Here is an 18,398-nt window from a genome sequence, read left to right on the forward strand (position 1 = left end):
GACTCCTCTCTGTTCATTCTCACAATGGACAGTTGAAAAGCAGTGAGCCTCATAAGTTCAGCCACCGGGACGATTATTAAAAGCGTCAATGTGAAGCGCCACGATGAGAAAAAGCACAAATCTTTAGCCCAATATGATCAGGATCTCAACACATTCATTCTCTTTCCAACAATGATGTTACCCAAAAGGAAATATAGCTGAAACACATGGTTTTAATAACCAGAAATAAAGTCCCTGTGCATAGACTTTCTCATTTCAGAAGATGAATATGATACGATTTCGTGTATCGTATCACTTCACACCTGAATTAACAGAATTTACAGCAAAGACAATTAATTTAAAGTCCTTTTTGTAAAAAGAAGTACTGTGTTTTATGACAAACACTTTTCAAAAGCTTTCTGTATTGTCATGTATTTTTCCAGCCCGTATTGTAATAGAAATGAGAGAAGAACACTTGCACCACCGACGGTATGAAAAGTTGTGATCGTGTTGATTTGCATCTCTGAACAGAGGGAGGGTCCCCTCTCCCCACATGTAGACCACGTGTACCATGTGACCTAAAGTCTGCACTCGAGTCTTTGGAGGCTAACTGATGCTACAGCCACGTCTGAATAAGAGAGGATGGAAGGAAGCGCCGTAGTAGCACTTTAGTAGCAATAAATGTTTCTTACTGATCGCACTTTGTAGTTTAACTTTATTGAAGAACTTGATTCTTCCTGATTCTTGTAGTTCTGAGTTTGTGCTCACGGTTGGATGCTCTTATTGTGAGTCTCTTTGGATAAAAGCCTCAGCTAAATGAAATGGAAAAGACAGTGAGTTGGATCTTTCAAACTGAAATGATGTTTACACTGAGTGTAGTATTCAAACACAGCGTCGGCTAAATGAAAGCCATACCTTTTGCTACGTTTACACCACGTGTCCACACTCGTCCAGAGTTTCAGAGCACTGAAATCAAAGGAGTTGTTTTCACTCCCGCCACTCGACCGAACCGGGTGAGTGTGAAAACACCAGGGTTGTCGTCGTGTGGTCGCTGGAAAGGTAGAACTTTAATAAACAATGACGAAGACCCCTGTGTTCACCACTTGATTGGGTCTCAGCAGACGTGGTTGAGCATCTATTGTACGTTGCTTTAGATAAAAGCCTCTGCCACATGTAATGTGATGTTTCCTTCTCTGATCTGTCACGCCGACGCAAGAGAACAAACAACAGCCTTGACTACTGATGGACTACCAGGTTTATTCAACATGGAAAACGGATTACAGGCGTTGCTGACCTTGTTGTCTTCACTAGCAGCTGTTGTGCATTTAAATGACATTTTATAATTATACTCCTGCCTACACGCGCGGGAGGCAAGCTGTTATTGGAGCGAGCAGCGTGTCCAGGAAATGAGTGAGACATGTGTTCACCACATTTATTGACCCATAATCTAGTAAACTTTGATGTGGAAGTGCTCATTTGAAAGTAAATTCAATGTGTGTGAAAGAGACATAAGGAGGAGGAAGGGTCAGGGGCGCCAGGAGTAGACACCAAAAAATTGGTGCGCTCATATTTCTACAAACTCAGGAATATTTCCAAGATCCAACTAATGTTATTTTTCAGCAATAGAAAGAAGATCATGCTTTTTACCTGTCTCAGTGCCCGAGATGCAGCTCAGCTGTGCTGCCAGACAAAGACACACACTCTTCTTACATCCCCATTGTTAGCCTCCCTGTAGTGCTCACCTATTTATCTTAGAATCAATTTTAAAATCTCATCTTGATCTACACGGCACAGACTGGAGTACATTAGTGAGCGTTTAATACTCAAGGGTCATTGAGCACTCTCTGAGCTGCTTAGCTTAGCAACAGTCTTTTCGTTCTTCATTGATCTGCTGAAACTGTTTCTGCTTTTAATTCCTGTCTTAGCGTAATTGAGACTGCTGTTTAGATGATGGAGAACATCATTTTGTAGCTTTATTTGTGTATGCACTGTGTTAATCTGTTGTGTGGATTGCATTTAGCGGCTGTGCGGTGGTGGTGATAGTCCTGGCGCTCACAGCAAGAGGGGCCAAGGTTCGATCCCTGGAGTTTGTCTATTCCCCCGTGTCAGCGAGGGCTCTCTCTGGGTTTTAAAATAGGAAAATAGGAAATATCTGATAATAGTGCCTATTCCTTGTGTCTAACTAGATTAGGTTAAAGAATGCAAGACAAAGAACATCCGCTAAAGCCTAAACAAAATCAAAGTGCGTGTGAGAGTGTGTGGAGTGAGATGAAGAAGGCCAGAAGGAGAAAGTCACACACTGCGCTCTGCGAAGCTCTGTTCGTTCACATTTTTCTATTCAATTTTCTTTAATTTAACTTCTGAATTAAGGACCCAAATCGATTATGAGTGTGACGTATCCTCCTCTGTTAAGCCTCAGTGTAACAGATTAACTCTGCCTGGGGGTTGGAAAGGGCTGAATTTGGTGCTGCTAGCCTCGTGTGCTACCATCATCAGCCTCTGGTTGCCTCTCTGGAGGTGGGAAGCTTTCAATAGCTCCCCACCTGCAAATCTGAACATCGTTGAATGTTGCCCCACTTTGAGCCTCTGCTAAGATTTGCTCAGCGGCTGTGAGCCCTCGCTCCTGCAGTTTGCAGAGAGGTTGACATATTTCATCTCTTTATAACAATAAACTGTGTATTGCATTACATATTTGTGAACACGTTCACAGCCAGATTGAGAAACCCTGGATGATTTATCGAGTTGAAAACCAGCTGAATTGGACCGCCTCGCGGGATCGCGGTTGTTAGTTTTAGTTCAGCCACATGACCGAAAGATAGCCCGGGTATGTTGAACTGTCTTCATAGAACAAGGACGGACATATTCACCCACCATTAATGTTGATTTAGCTTTGACAAAAAATGTGACATCAGTTAAGTCCCTGAGTGGGGGGCAACTTCTCAGTGGACCTTAAATCATCCAATCGTGCGAGGACACACTAACTGTCACGTCCGTACACACTGAAAAGGGATATTGCCTGCATTGGAATAGGAATTTGTCAAACAAAGGTCACCATCATCTTCCAGCCACACAGGAGCGTCTCGGCTGAGGAGACCAAAGAGAAGAGAGGCAGCGGAGTCCTGCCGCGTCACTGCTGATGAAAACTCGACATTTCCTGATTTTACTGCTTCAAAATAAAAGCATTGAGGACTTGTCTGCATCCGGACATATTGATCATGGTCCCGAGGACATGATCCTCTACTTTCAGTGAGATAACCACATGTTCAGCCGCACCGCTGATGAGGCAAAGTTGTCAGTATTTCTACCTGAGCATGCGGACCAGTGCTGGTATCCCTCCAGACTTGAATATCGCCAACAGTCCCTCCTTTTGGTGCGACAGGCTGTGCAGCACGCTGGCCGCACAACGGGCCGTCTCCATGTCGACCGCCATCGTCATGGCGCGCACCACGGCCCCCACCATGGCTGGAGACTGCACCAGCACCCGGCGACTGGCCTCCTTCCGGGTCAGCTGGTTAACTATCATGGCGGCCTTGTTCACCACGATCTAGAGAGTAGAGGAAATAGAAGGTTTGTGTCTGACAGCTCCTTCAGTGAAGTGCTGATCATTCCGTTGGACAGCAACATACCGGGTCGTCGTCCCCCAGCAGCTTGGTGAGCTCTGGCACCGCCCTGGTGGCCAGCTCTGCGTCATCCTGGTAGTTTATCAGGTGAACGATAGCCGTCTTTAGCAGATGGGAGGGTTCAGCCAGACGTTGCACGTTGCTCTGCTGTGAAGGATCTGATTGGACGGGCATGGCCTCCTCGCCCTCCACCAGAGTCTCAGGGAACATGGCGGCTCGGACACGCTGAGCCCGGGTGAGTGAGTACTGATTCTCTAAATCTGTCAGAGGGAGATAGAGAGAGAATGTGAGGCAGGCTGTTCATGTATCTTGTCATAAAGTATTGGACATCGTGTGGGGAACATGGTAAATGTCTTCCAACCACTCAAACACTACATGACATCTTTCACACACTGATGGGAGGAGCCACCATGAAAGGTGCCACATCAGTAACATCAACACTCCGTAGGCGCAGCTACGGGAGACATTTAGGGTTAAGTGTTTTGCTCAAGGACACATCGACATGGGCTAGAAGAGCCGGGGATCGAACCGCCGATCCTCTGATTGAAGGACGACCTGCTCACCACTGAGCCACAGTATGAATGTATACACATTTCCATGAGATATTTTAGTCTGAGCCATAAATTTGAATCTCAAAACGTCAGAAGATCAACAACATTTATAGGATACAATGAAATTCAACGGCAATCCATTTCATTTGTGTGTGATAGTTAAACCTAGAGATATTGCCAGGCTGCTATTGTTAGCAGCACTTTTTCATTTTTATTTCAAAACAGATATGTGAGGAACACTCATCACTCAGCTGATGAGCATCTGGAAGGCTCTTTGGTTGCAAACAGTATTTGAACCTTTTGAATGCAGAACTTTGTTTAATTAGGGTGATAAGTATGCATTCATATGTTTAAGATTTACAAAATGAAGCTGTGAGATAATTGCCAAGATTAACTGAGCAGAATAGAAGCATCTGCTGTTGAACCTGAGGATGATTTATTTCACTAACTGGGTGGTAAAATGATATTTCCTGTTGAGCCTCAGGTTCTATCATCATTAAAGATATTTTGTAATCATGCCGAAGGAGGAAATAATTGCTAATGATGTTCTCCTCTCAGAGCTGATGACACTTTGTGAAGGTTGTGGATTCAACCGTATTAGTTTTAGCCTAATACGGAGGAAAATCAAGGACATGGTGTCCGTGGGTAATCTTGCTCTTTTATGTCATATTGAGTGGTTTGGCATTGATTAATGAGTGTCAGGCATTTATGGACTGGTTACCTCCAGATTGATGTCATCCTCTTTGGTGGCAGAACATCTGTAAATCATTGTGGCGCTGTAGCTTCATCTGACCACACTTTAACTTTAACTGTTTTTTATGATGGTTTAGCCCGTTTATTTAGCTCGGCAGCAGAATCAGGAAAATATAGTCTGATGGTAGAAAGTGGAGGTCAGGTTTCTGTAACAGTGGTCTCTGACGTCACATTTGCCGGCTTAGCAGGAGTCTCAGTTCTTCCATTTTGTTTTCTAGCGACCGGACATTAGCCAGGAGCAGCTAACCTTGGCTAACCTTGGCCTCTCTTTCTGGGGCAATCGCACCTCTTTCGACGGCGTGTGGTTGGGCCGGTCTGCTCGATCTGTCTGAACATTTTGTGAGCGGTGATTCAACTCAATCGATCCTCACACTTTCTTTTCTGACGTTGAGTGTATTTCGGTTTTAAATGTAGTGAAGTTAATGAGAGTTACCAGCCCTTTTCCTGCACACACACACACACACACACACACACACACACACACACACATGAAGACACACACAACCAAACACAAACACACAAATACAGAAACAAACAAATAAATACACACACACATACAAATACACAAACACACATACACACACACGAATGCACAAACACACATATGCAAACACACACACAAATACAAAAACACAAACACAGTGTTTTTTTATATTCAATTTTAGTTGTTTTTTCTCTTAAAATTCAAATTACAATATGTGTACAATATGAAGTACACTGTAATAAAGCAGCATTTTGTTAAGCTGTAATATTTGTGAAATCTAATTCCCCAGTATGTCATGCTCAGTGGTTTTGTCAGCTCTAAAACAATGTGGGAGCGTGATCGTTAAGATAATATTCACTCATAAAGTGACAACGTGAAGGTTCTAAACTTGCAGAGCAGAATATTTGAAAAGCTGTGAGACGGCTGACTGCACACTCCAACAAGACGCTTGTCATCAAACTACAAAGTCTGGCGTGGCGCCACGGGACCAGAAGCTTGCATCAGATGCAGACGGCAGCACAGGAAGTGATGGCGTTCCTCAGGGGAAACGCTGATTACCACGTAGGAAGAGCAGCTCGCTGAACATGCCTCCTTCCCTCTGAGGGAGAGAAGAAACGAGTCGAGGCAGCGTGCATTAACCAACCAGACACTGCTGTCGGGGACTTCCTGTTACGAGATGTCTATTAAATATGACGTGTGTCCATCGTTTTGTTATGCTGTGTTTGATGATCTCCATCAGATGAGCATAACCGTGTTCATAACAACCTCAATAATACCATCAATCTTATTCACAACGTGGAATGGCGGGCCCTGAAAATTGTCATTACGCCAGCTGTAGAGTTTAATCACATATATATATATATATATATATATATATATATATATATATATATATATATATATATATATACACATTTATAAATATATATGTAATTGAGCAATATTTATACAGTACACACTTGGCAATGGATATGACAACATGAATTACATAAAATGAGTGCTGAATGCAAGAAAATGTTCCTTATTGAAATGATAATCTGACTTCAGCAGCTGTGCTTCTTTCACGCCTCCTCTCTCTCTCTCTCTCTCTCTCTCTCTCTCTCTCTCTCTCTCTCTCTCTCTCTCTCTCTCTCTCTCTCTCTCTCTCTCTCTCAGAGGTGCATTTAAGTGATTGGAAGATCCTCCATAATGACGGAGGTGGAAATGATGTATGTTTGCTCACCAACAAGTATGTTGGGTTCAACAGTGGCGGATGAGAGGCACAGCAAAGCCTCGTTAGGGATAATCCCAACGGGACCGCTGACAAAATGTAGAGCAACGAATTAGTTTTTATCTCCAAACCTTTAGAAGAATGTTTTAAGTTTCCATGTGAGGAGAAATGTTCCTGTTCCTTAAAGCTCAATTTCTAATGCTATTACAAACTGCAAAGTATTGCATGGAAAATCAGGTGCTTGGCCAGAAAAAACATCCACATGTTTGTTGGGAGAACCTGCTTCTTCACTCTGAGGAAAAGTAAAGCTCTTTCAGGCTCTATAGTGGGATGAAAGAGTATGTATCACAAACCGTTTGGACGCAAGCAATATGAAATTACATTTTTGGAACATTTACTTGATTTAGTGGCCAATGTAGCTCTAGCTTGAGTTCAGTCAGGAAGACGTTACTCTTACGTCATTTGCCTGTCATCCTGCTGCAGTCTCTTTCACTACGTTAGAGTAGATAAAGCCCCCCCCCCCCCCTCCTCACCATCTCCATCCAGTCTTCATCAGGTCCATCAGCTTCATCAACTTATCATTCTATCATCCTCATCAGCACCACCACCGGGTCTGGACTCCACAGGGAGTTTATCTTGCTCCATTACACAATGTTTCTCCTGTTTGAATAGCTCAAGAAAGTTCCCCATACAAAACATCAAATATCAAGTTGATGTGGTGAAGCTTGGCATTGAAAGCTCTAAAAAACAAATCAGAGGGCTCAAGAAAATGTGGTGATTGAGGAGCCCAAATTGGTGTCATAATAAAATGATGGAGTGCAATTTAAAAATACATATTTTAAGTGTCAAACTTTATACATTTCAAACACAAAGGAAAAAGGTGATATCCCATCTAAAACATCATGTATTGTTGTGAGAGTATCTCAGAGTATCTCTTGACACATTGGTTATTTTTCTTTGGCTGTCAGGTAATTGACTTGAAGCAGAGTGTAACGCAATGCAGCACTGACATGGAAATGCTCATTAATTGCATGTAAAAGAGGATTTCTTTATGTTTACTGTTTACTGACAGTGTGTAGATTTGACTGGGCTATCATACTTTAAGCACATTAACTATAAGGAGCTTACATTTTCTACAGGCTTAACATATGAGTTACATCCCAGACAGCCATTGGTTTCAGATTATCTCAGTAGAAATAAAGACCACCAAAAGGAAAGCCTTAAAATAACACAATATCATCGCATGATGATGCCGGTGTGAGCAAAACCCGAGCAAATTCACATTACGGTTTTCCCAACATGCATGTTTGCTCTCTGTTGCCCTCTGGGTTTTCTTGTCACTTCTGGGCTAGCTTGTGTTCCACTAGCGCAGTCTCTCATTCAGCATTTCTCTGAGCAGTCTTCCTGAGGAAGCGGATGTGTTGCTGGAGTGTACGTCTGTAGTCTAATACAAATGACTACAAACCACAGCACTTTCTAATATAAATATCCTGAGTAATGTTGAAGAAGTGACACTTGAATAAGGTGTTAGCATATACAAAACTGCTTCTCCCTTGAAGTTCCACTAATGTGGCACGGTGCATAACACAGACATATTACGGTAAACGTATTGTCTCACTTCCCGTTGCCAGTGTATCTGTTTTTCTGATATCGCTACATTCGCACCTGCAGCTCAACTGTGTGATAGTAAACTTCTGCTAGTTCTGCTCAAACACTTACAGCTCTCTCTCTCTAGCAACTTCTCGCTAAATCGAGCAGGTGCTTATGCGTTGTTAGTTCTGATAACATTCGCGACCGTACTTTGGCTGAGCCCTCTCTACCTCTAGTCCTCTCTCTTTCTCAGTGTGCCACATGTTTAGCTATTCCTCTGCTTCCCTTAAGATGTTACACTCCACAGTTGGGAGTGTAATATGTGTAGTGTATTTACTAGACTCAGGCTTAGTGAGTTAGCAGCACAGCTCTGCACCATGCAGGCTCAGTCGTTAGCTCATTTCTGAGTTATGGCAAACACAAGTTTCGTGAGGTCACAGTGACCTTTATTTTTTTTTAAAGAATCACGACAATGGGATGGACAGAAGGACATCCTGAAAACATAAGGCCATGACTGCTGGAGTGGAGGAAAAAATGATGTACAGTGTTTGACTTCCCAGTATATAATCCCCCCAAGTACCAAGTCGTTGTTAGGTGAGTGTAGAATATATATATATATATATATATATATATATATATATATATATATATATATATATATATATATATATATATATATATATATATAGTAGCGTCACGGGTTGTCGCTAGGGCAGGCTAGCATGGGGCAGTGCAACAAAGAGCAGAGATCAGGCACTCAGATGGCATAAACAACAAGGTGGATTTCCCGTCCCACCAGCAAGGTAAAAACTCCATTTATCTCTCTCTCTCTGTTATGCATGCTATTCAGCTGTATTGGTCACACTTTGCCATGAAGGTTGGACTCAAGATTGTATGATACAATTCTCTTGAATTCTGCATTGCACACAAATGCACTAGTGAAGTGAAATGAGATGGAAACATTGCTGAACAATGATGTCCTAATGACTGAATTATTCATTGAACCAAATGTTCTTTGGCTACTGTGGGTTAATGACGTTGTTCCTGATAACAGCTGTATACCTGTATAGGGGAAGTCCATATGTTACATCAAAGTCTGTTTCTTGGTGGTGAATAGTACTCCTGCTTACGTGAAGACTAATAGAATACCTTTAGGGTTTAATGTCCTATGATTAATGTCCTCAAGTGATGTCACTTCAGTCAGCGTTGATAGGGTCTGAAGACTGACTTCTAACTTCTGTAGCCCACCGCGCATCTCTGCTTGAGTCTTCATTAGTTGTTACTAGAATGCAGTTGACTGCATCTTGGGTAATGTAGGGGCCAGGCTTACAAAGTGTGACCAATACAGCTGAATAGCATGTATAACACATTAAACACATTAATTATGCACTTCTTCAGGTGTGAAGTTTCCATCACATCATTCAAAAGAAAGACGATAAATACTGACTAGAGATAAACTCTGATATGTTGTAGTGTTAAAGAGCCTTTTTCTGTGATTATCCTTCAATGTTCACGCTCAATATGTCCTACTGACACGCTGAGTGAACACCAATCTTGAGACTTAATGCACCTGGTTGGTTATTGGTGGTGCCCCACTATTGATAATATATGTCAATGAGCTTATTGATAAATAATTGTATTTATGTAACTAATGTAATTTTCATAGTTGCTAATTAACTAAACACGTTCCTGCCAGATCCCAACATCTGTATTTGTTATATTGACAACACATCCTCTGTCCCGAACCAACAATGTTGCCCATTGGGTCATGCTGATGATGTAATGTATTTTTAAATACTTGGTTCATACTGATTACTGCTGACATACTGTTGTATAATGTTATACTGACATAATGAGTGTGTATTTTTAAACACTCGTCCCTGCTCCGGACAACGGAGTCGGGATGACGGTACCTAAGCCTCCCGCAGAAGCTCACCACCACCATCACTTCACCTCGACTTCCTGCTTGTGATGACTACTGTGGTGGGGGATGTCGGGCTACCATTGGTAGCCCCTCATCTTGCTTCCACCCAGAGCAGTAAGCTGTCTCTGATATGCTTTTTAAACCCAGCCAGACTGGCAGTGTGTCAAGCATCTTGGCAGAAGCCACTAAAGACGATACCCCGCTCACAGGTTTGATGGACTTCCTCAGGGAGGCGTAGGTACCGACATTCCCCTTCTCAAAGATGGCCTCTTCTATCTTAAGAGAACTGGCAAGAGAGCCACTACCTCCTTAGCTATTTTTAAAAAATATTTCAACCGAGAGCCCAGCTAGCTGCAGCTCGGCCTGAGGGTGTGAATTGAAGCGAAGCGTAGCTACGTGACGGGGAGAAGCAGAGCATCGGCCTTATAGGGCTCACATGCCCCTGGCTGCCTCCACTTTACAAAGCATCGCCCTCCACCCAGCTCAGATGGATGGATTGAGCTGAGCACTGGAGAGAGGGAGGGGGGAGAGGGCAATATGCCCTTTGGGGTGGACATTGCACATGTGGCTCACATGCCACTGTTAGAGTGATGTCTGCTACAGCTTTCAAACCTGGTGTGTGTGTTGAGATACCGCGTCTCCAGCTCTGATTTGTCCATGTCAGTCTCTCATGAGCTATCCTTTCATTGATGGAATGTATGGCGGCTCTATATTGTAGCTTTTCACCTGCCGTGCCAAAGCTTTTCCCTCATCCTCCAACACAGTTTTATAGAAAAGTGGTGACGCAACTGAGTGTTATTCAATGGATGGACAGGACTCTGAGACTTGGTTATTTTCTCCACTTCCACAGCATTCCTCCCCCGTTAAAGGGCGTCAGGAGATGGATTATCCCTCAGCAGAACTGTTACAGAAACAGGCTGTGCCTGTTATCCTCACTCACAGCAGACATAAAGTTTTTTTAAGTGTCAGACCTGCGTTGCAGCTTAGCGTTGCATTGTCTCGAAGATGTTCTGAATGTTAACCAACAGTTAGAACTGGTTCAGCTGGGCGATCGGTTCACCGCTGTCTACTTAAAGGTGCATACTCTCAGATTGAGGAGGCTTTACAACACGGGATGTTCTCGTGTCAAAGGATAGCCTACGAGTACACAGACCTCTGTTCGGCTACGCCCTGGCCCACCTGCTGCAGATGCTTTGAGAGTAAGACACGAGGGCCTTCTTTTATCTCTCAGCGCTCATCGTCATCAGCTCAGTTGATCTCACGACTCACCAAGTTGGGATTCATGTTCAACCTGCCACACCAACAAGTGGAGTATCTGGGGGCCGTGCCTGACATATGCAGGCAGCGGGCCCCTCTGTTGGATCACAGATGGATGCCCCTGCTGCAGGCAGCCTGGAACAGCTGCCGTGCCTAACGTTGATGGTGTTGATCGTCACGCAGGTGCCAGGGTTTGTGGCGGCGGCCCATCCGGTGGTATCGCTGCGGCTCTCTGAATGTTTTTTACCGAGTCGGGGGAGCAGGAGTGGATGATTGCCCACCGACGCAGCATCACTGCGGGTTCAGGCTACGCTTAAGCAATGCTCTCGGTTGGATGAAGTATTACCCACGCAGTCCAGTAGAGGCCTCCGTCTGTGCTTACAGTATTAGCGTTACAATATCGTAACCTTTCCACTGGTGGAGAGGGAGGAGGCGATTTACTGGGGAAGGAAAGTACCACCATAATGGCCCAAAGCTTTATAGCCCACTTTTATATCACCGTTTGCATTTAGTTGACATTTATAATATATGTTTGTATTTTGCGTATGCATTTGCTTTGGAAGTGTGTTACCGTTGTGTCGAACTGAGCTTGAAACCGCCAGCTGTCTCAACGAAGGTTTGGAGCGTTTAGTTTGTTAGGTAACTTGATTGTCAGGGATTATTTCCTGAAGGAGACTTTTATTTTTGCCCTCGGGTGTCAGGTGATTGGTGAGAAGCAGAGTGTAACAGAGTGAATGAAGATATAACAACGTTTCATCATATTTGCTGTGATAGATTATCTCACACTGTGGACGTTGATGTTATTTTGAAAACAGATGATTGTCAGAGAAATCGCTCCTTCTGAAGGAGCAAAACAAGTCATTGTACCTGCATTTACTCACAATAAGCTAAAGGTATTCACTATGTTAGATACTCATCAATATTTCATACACATCTTAAATAAGTAAGTAAGTTTCCTAAAGAAATCCATTTTGTGTTTGTCAGACAGATTGATGAAAATGTATAAATAAAAGTCAAATGAATGTACCAGCAAATGCACTTAGATTGTTGACTACTGCGCTGTCACAGCAGTTATTATTCCTCCGAGCAAACACAACATCCATGAATACAAAAGATGCGCAACAATACAGACGCATCGGATGAGGAACAGAGAGAAAGAATACGATGGTAAAGGTAAAGGGAGAGAAGCGAGAAGGAAAAACAAGTTAATCGGACAATCTGGGCGAGGGGCGTCGCCGGTCCAACTTCTAGGGGGCGCTAGAGAGACATTTGTTTTGACACAAATTTGACATCTATTTTCACCGGGCTTTTGTGACATTTGGAGTATGACAAGTCCCACAAAAAGCAGTCCAATGTTCTAAAATAAAAATCTGAGGAATAATAATACCCCTAACAGTTCCAATAGAAATAATAAACCCAAAACATGATCTATTGAAACCAAATGATTCTTGACCTCTCAGTTAAGTTCCCGTGTATCGTCTCACCTGTGGGGCTCTCTAGTCCCCCGGCTGCAGCGTCTCCTCCTCCCCCAGTGGTGGCAGTAGCAGGGGCAGTAGTAGTACCTGTTGTAGTACTACCAATGTACTTCTTCCGGCCGCTGTACTCGGTGCTGCTCTCGTCGTCCAGGACTGTGGTGGCTCCTGATTGGATGCCAGAGTCTGAGGCGTAGTAGGTCTGCTGCCATTCGGCCACCTTCACCACACTGTCCGCCTCACTCACTGCAGCACAGAGCAGAAGTCCACAGGCAGACGTGATACAGGCCATGCGTAGTAACAGCAGTCGTAGCACTGATCACAGCAGAAATGATAATAGACAGTGATCATATAATATAATATCATGATGATACAAGAAGTAAAAGTAACAGTCATAGTAAATCTGACTCATAGTAATGACACTGATACAATGCACAGAGGCAAAAACAATTTTTAGTATTTTTCCTTTTGATAATAAATATTGTGCTTGACGCGACCTGGTCAGTTTTTAAAAACCCTGCGAAACACTTCCTGTTTCAAGTCTAGTGACGACCACATTGAGGTTGAGCTGTCTTCTACATTGCTTATGTACTCTTCTAATGTGTATCTTTCAGTAATAATAGTATGGGCCGCAGTAGCCGTAAGATGCCAAGTATATGTACTACTACACACACGACGACGTGTCAGTAAACTGCCTCTGCTGATGAGCCTTAAAGAAACCAAATGGCGTCTGAGGATTTTGACTTTCACAAGTCGTGTGAGGGTCATGCGGGCGGCGCAGCATCAACACGCTCAGTCAGCCAACAGAAGGTTGACTCCATCGCTATCAGCTTCACGTAACACCGAGAGCAGTTTTTACATCAGTGGCTGTGTCTATGTGCTGGAGATGTATACAGCAGATAGACAAGAGCTGACGGAGCACTTACTGTGCATGGACATCATCTCCACCCACTGGTTCCACTGCCTTCACTGACCTCTGACCTGCAGAGCAAGAGAGAGACACATTAGGTTTGCTTCAAAGATTCAACTAATCCTTTCTGCAGGATTAAAGCTTTACTCGCCATGTACGGCAAAGCATGTTAAAGAATCAGTTTGTCTCCCATTCTCTGAAATACACACACATACAGAGGGGTCCTTGGCATGGATCCAACTTATGAGCCTCCAGTCATATTAGTGATCCTTGTATTCTTCTCAAAGTGTATGTTTTGGTCACAGAATCCCATTTTTGTCACTAATCCTAAAACCTAAAACACAGTAGCAGGAGAATCCATTCACGATAAACTGGAGGTCACATCGTGCAGTGTGTGAGTTGTATAAAACACTCTCTCTGCATTCATTGCTGTTGTGATAAGAAATCTTTCCATAAATCCCCAAAGTGCCCGGGGAGCTGCAGCAAGATACACAAATGTCAATGTTGTGAAGCATATACATCTCCAGAGAGCACCTTTATCTCCCCCAGAGGCCACGGCTGGTGAAAGGTCACAGTGTCTCATCTTTCCTGCCAAGAGCCCTTCACAGACCCCACTGCCTGCTGGGAATTCACACTATCGCTCAGATTAAGACGAAGTGTTAGTGCTTATGAGAATGTACACGAGATATCGCTCCACTCGAGTGCAGCACATCCACTCATAACTGGTGGACCCGTACAGTCTGCTTCAGCGCTACAAGGCACTGATGGAGGAAGCGAGGGTCCAGTGTCCAAGGACTCATGGGCATGGCCTGGACGCAGGCACATGGACCCTGCCTCCTTTCATCAGGCGGACACAAACACTACGTTGCTCTGTGTACTGGGATCTGGTAGAAAAGATGTTCTCCAAATCCACTTTCAATCCATTATATTAACAATATTACGTCAGTAAAAAAATTACGATTACGACAATGTGTGAACAGGAAGTGCATGTTTTACTGGCTGTAAAACCTCTGTGACATCAGGCCCATCCAGTCAGCCAATATGTTCCAACATATTGCCCCCCCCCCCGCTAGAGGAAAGGCCCACATTACCCCAGTGGGCAGTGTACAGGTGTGTGTTGGCTCGTAGGTTTAATATGTCCACATCCCTCCTCAGTCTCGTGGATGTACCTTATCTAAAACACCATCAGTCCACATAAAATCAATAGACTCTCATTTCCAACACATGTCCTGCCTGTGGGAGACAGCAGCAGCTGCTTCAACAGTATAAATACAGCTGATTAAATTAACACTGCCCTCTTTTGTCTGAAGGGTGTTGGTTAATCAATAGAAGGATGCAGAAAGCAAACTGCTCATCAGCAACGATGATGACTGCAGCTGTCTTGATGACTTCTGAGATAACCACAATCTACTCCAGGCAGAGAGCTCGAGCCCAATTACCTCCACAGATTGTAACTCCAGCTCCTTCCTGAAGAATCACAGCATCAGTGTGTACGGCTTCTCCAACCAGCCGAGTATCAGAGTACATCCACTGCTGTCCAAAAAACAATCACGTTCCTTTATCCTACATGTCCATGCCATTATCAAGATTGGCAAATTCATTCCAAAACAGAGTTTGTGAAGTCACAGTGACCTTTGACCTTTAACCACTAAAATCCTAATCGGCTCAGCTTTGTGTCAGATTTGAAGAACTTCCCCTAAATCCGAGTTGCTCTCCGGCCTCGGCTGCTGTCGCCACAGAGGCATAACAGTGTGATCTGCATCTTCATTCTGATTAAGCTGCTGGTCAGAAAGCCACTCATCCTCTGCTAAACCCCGCCCCCAAACCCTCAGCAGTATACATTATATATACAAGCACACATATTTGACAACTGTCAAACCAATGATATTACTTTAATTTGGAGATTTTCCAGCTGCCATATTGGGTTAAGATGTATATCAAGGTAAGTGTCTGGTCATGTCCCTCTGCGCTCTGCAGGGTCGCATCACCCTCATGTCTGATCCCTGGATCAGCAGAGCAGATATGTGCCCTCACTTCTGCCTGCCTGACGTGTCCGCTGTGTCCGGCTGTCGCCGCTGCACACGCATGATGACTGCAGAGGCCGGTTCAAAACTGTTGTTTATGTTGAAAGTCACATTGGCATAACAGCAACCAACATCAAACTTCCATGTGATACATAATATGTTTATTCAGCAGAGTGGATATGTGTCAAGTCTCATCCATGTGTCTCCAAAATGTCAGTCCTTCTTCATTTTAACCTATGTTTAATAATCAGCATAGTAAATCTTGAGGTATGGTCATAAATGTGTTTGTGAGGTCACAGTAACCGTGACCTTTGACCTCCAGAATCTAATCAGTTCATCCTTAAGTTCAAAGGGATGTTTGTCCCAAATTTGATAAAATTCCCTTCAGGATTTCCTGAAATACCGCCTCCATGAGAATGCCACGTACCGACGGACAGTCAACCCTAAAACATGAGGCGACAGCCATGACATCATGTGTGCGCCGAGGCATGCACAAAAAGAATTGATTCAGGAGGAAAAGGCCCATACGTCCACTCTATTTTCCGACTTTGCATTCACAAAAGCGTTAGTTTCTTCCTCTTCACCTCGTTTTAAGCAGCTAGCCTTCCAGCCAGTGAACTGCACGGCTTCCTGAGCAGTCACTGCTGTAAATTGCTCTGTGCCTCCATATGTTTGTTGGAGTCCCTGCCTAATTAAAACTGAGCAGACTCTGTAGGATACATGTGGAGTTGAAATGTCACGGAAAGTTTTGTCGCTGGATGTTGGAGCGTTCCTTCAGTGGTGTTCGAGCTCTGCAAAGCAGAGGAAACGAGAGCGGCAGGAACGGAGAACACATGAAGAAAGAAGTGAAAGGATGGAAGGAAAAAGAAAGAAAAGTCAGCTAACGACCAAGTGGAGGAAGATGAGAAAAGAGGAAGTGCCAGAGAGGATGACAGGAGTGATGGGAATAAAAATGTGTGTGTGTGTGTGTGCGTCTGTGTGTTATTATGACGACGGATAAGGCCCATGGACAGCTCCACATGAACCCTGTCCCACGGGCCACATCAGAATCTGGCTCTGTTGCAGACAGCTTGACTCCATCCTCCTCAACATTAAAAGCATCTCTTTATGAAAGGCAGTAGACTGCATGGTTTTCAATAGCTGCTACTGGTAAGAGGAGATGGTATGATTAGGCTACAGAAATGTGAACATTGTTTCACTATTTAATCAACATTCACAAAAAGGATTTTGAAACACAGTTCTTACAGTATTTCACAGAGCAGCAATAAAAGAACTTCCTTCAGCAACGCAAAGTGCTTTTGCTGTTTAGTTTGTTGCTGTTTTTCATTTCTTTGTTCTTGTTCAGTGAGTGTTGGACTTGAGCGAGTGCACTGAAGTCAGCCAAGAGTCGATCAGCCTGCAGGTCAGTGAGTCGGAGCTGGAGCGAGGATGAGTCACGTGCAGTGCTTTTCACTCTCAGCTGCTGTGAAGTCTTCAGAGAGCCCTCCACGCCGTGACCCTGCCGTGAAGGAGGACCTGCAGAAGAGATCAGCTGCATGTGTGGCTTCTCTAAGAGTCGGCATGTGGGTGAGAAGGTTTCACTCCATCTGGTTTAAAAATGCACAAAGAGGCCCTTGCCTTGCAGTTTGCGCTTTAGTGTATTCACAACTGCAGTCAAATGAACAGCAACGTGAGATCATCCACCCAGCCGCCGTGCTCGCCTCTCTTCTCACAAAACTCTCCAATCTCAGCTCCCAGGAGCCTTTCTCTTGTCAGCACGTTGCCCAGGCCGAGCGGCCTGAGTGCTGAAGTCACTGCTCAGCCTCTTGCTCCTGCAAGAGTGCAACAAACTGTGTAGCAGTGACTTAAAAGGCGTGCAGAGTTTCTGCTCCTTGTTCATTTCACTCACTTCATTCTGCATCCGCATCAGAAATCCACGTTTCTCCTCGTCAGATTTGGACAACTATCGGCTGTAACGCCTGTCACTTCGTCCCGTTTCTGTCCCAGCTGGTCGAGGCGTGCGTTTACCTCCGTGAAGCAATGGCTCCCCGTCGTGGTTCCCGTCATTGACTGCATCCTCACTGCACGCTCCTCCGTAGTCTCAAAGTCTTTGGTTACGTACAAAGATGAGTGACAGGTCGGTGACATCACGGTCCTCGTCCAGGGCGCGGGGAAAATTGTCTGCTTTGTTTTTTTGCGGCTGAAGCGTCAGATGTCCGTTAGACCTTCTGTGTGATGTTAGATGGATGTGTTTGCCTGATTCCCGCTGTTCTCCCTTCGTCATGTGCAGACATGTTCTTCAGTTCCAGCTTGCTTTCGTCTGTCATCCAGTCCAACAATTCAAGAGGATTCCTCTCACTGTCTCTTTGCCCACACAGCAGATAATCACACACCGGTGCGTTCTTTATTTAGCCCAATCAGGTGCGCCTTTCATCCATCTCCTGATGTGAATTATGTACCACCTCCAGCATCCCACTGGATGTGTGTCTGTTCAAAATGGACACAGGCTTCTAAATCTTCACTAGTTTTTAGATGCATTTGAATGATTTAACATAAAGTCAGGCACTATACTGTATATGAATCTTGATTTGAACCTTTATGAGGAATGCTATGTGAAGTTACCTTGAGTCTTCCAGACCTCTTAA

General features: G+C 44.2%; 1 protein-coding gene across 3 annotated transcripts in view; it reads right to left on the reverse strand.

Annotated features, from left to right (window-relative positions):
- The window catches only part of LOC137799037 (junction plakoglobin-like), an 84,249-nt gene that overhangs the window by 27,507 nt on the left and 38,344 nt on the right, over positions 1 to 18,398 (reverse strand). For all 3 annotated transcript variants that reach the window (XM_068596120.1, XM_068596118.1, XM_068596119.1), the window contains exons 2-5: positions 13,767 to 13,821; positions 12,853 to 13,086; positions 3,606 to 3,859; positions 3,285 to 3,523 (exon numbers count right to left, since the gene is read on the reverse strand). In XM_068596120.1, the coding sequence (XP_068452221.1) occupies positions 3,285 to 3,523; positions 3,606 to 3,859; positions 12,853 to 13,086; positions 13,767 to 13,782 (743 nt within the window). In that variant the 5' untranslated portion in view covers positions 13,783 to 13,821. The remainder of the gene's footprint in view (positions 1 to 3,284; positions 3,524 to 3,605; positions 3,860 to 12,852; positions 13,087 to 13,766; positions 13,822 to 18,398) is intronic.

This window comes from Clinocottus analis, unplaced genomic scaffold (genome assembly GCF_023055335.1).
Source record: "Clinocottus analis isolate CAN_PGR_092001 unplaced genomic scaffold, fCliAna1.0.p SCAF_34, whole genome shotgun sequence".
Lineage (NCBI taxonomy): Eukaryota > Metazoa > Chordata > Actinopteri > Perciformes > Cottidae > Clinocottus > Clinocottus analis.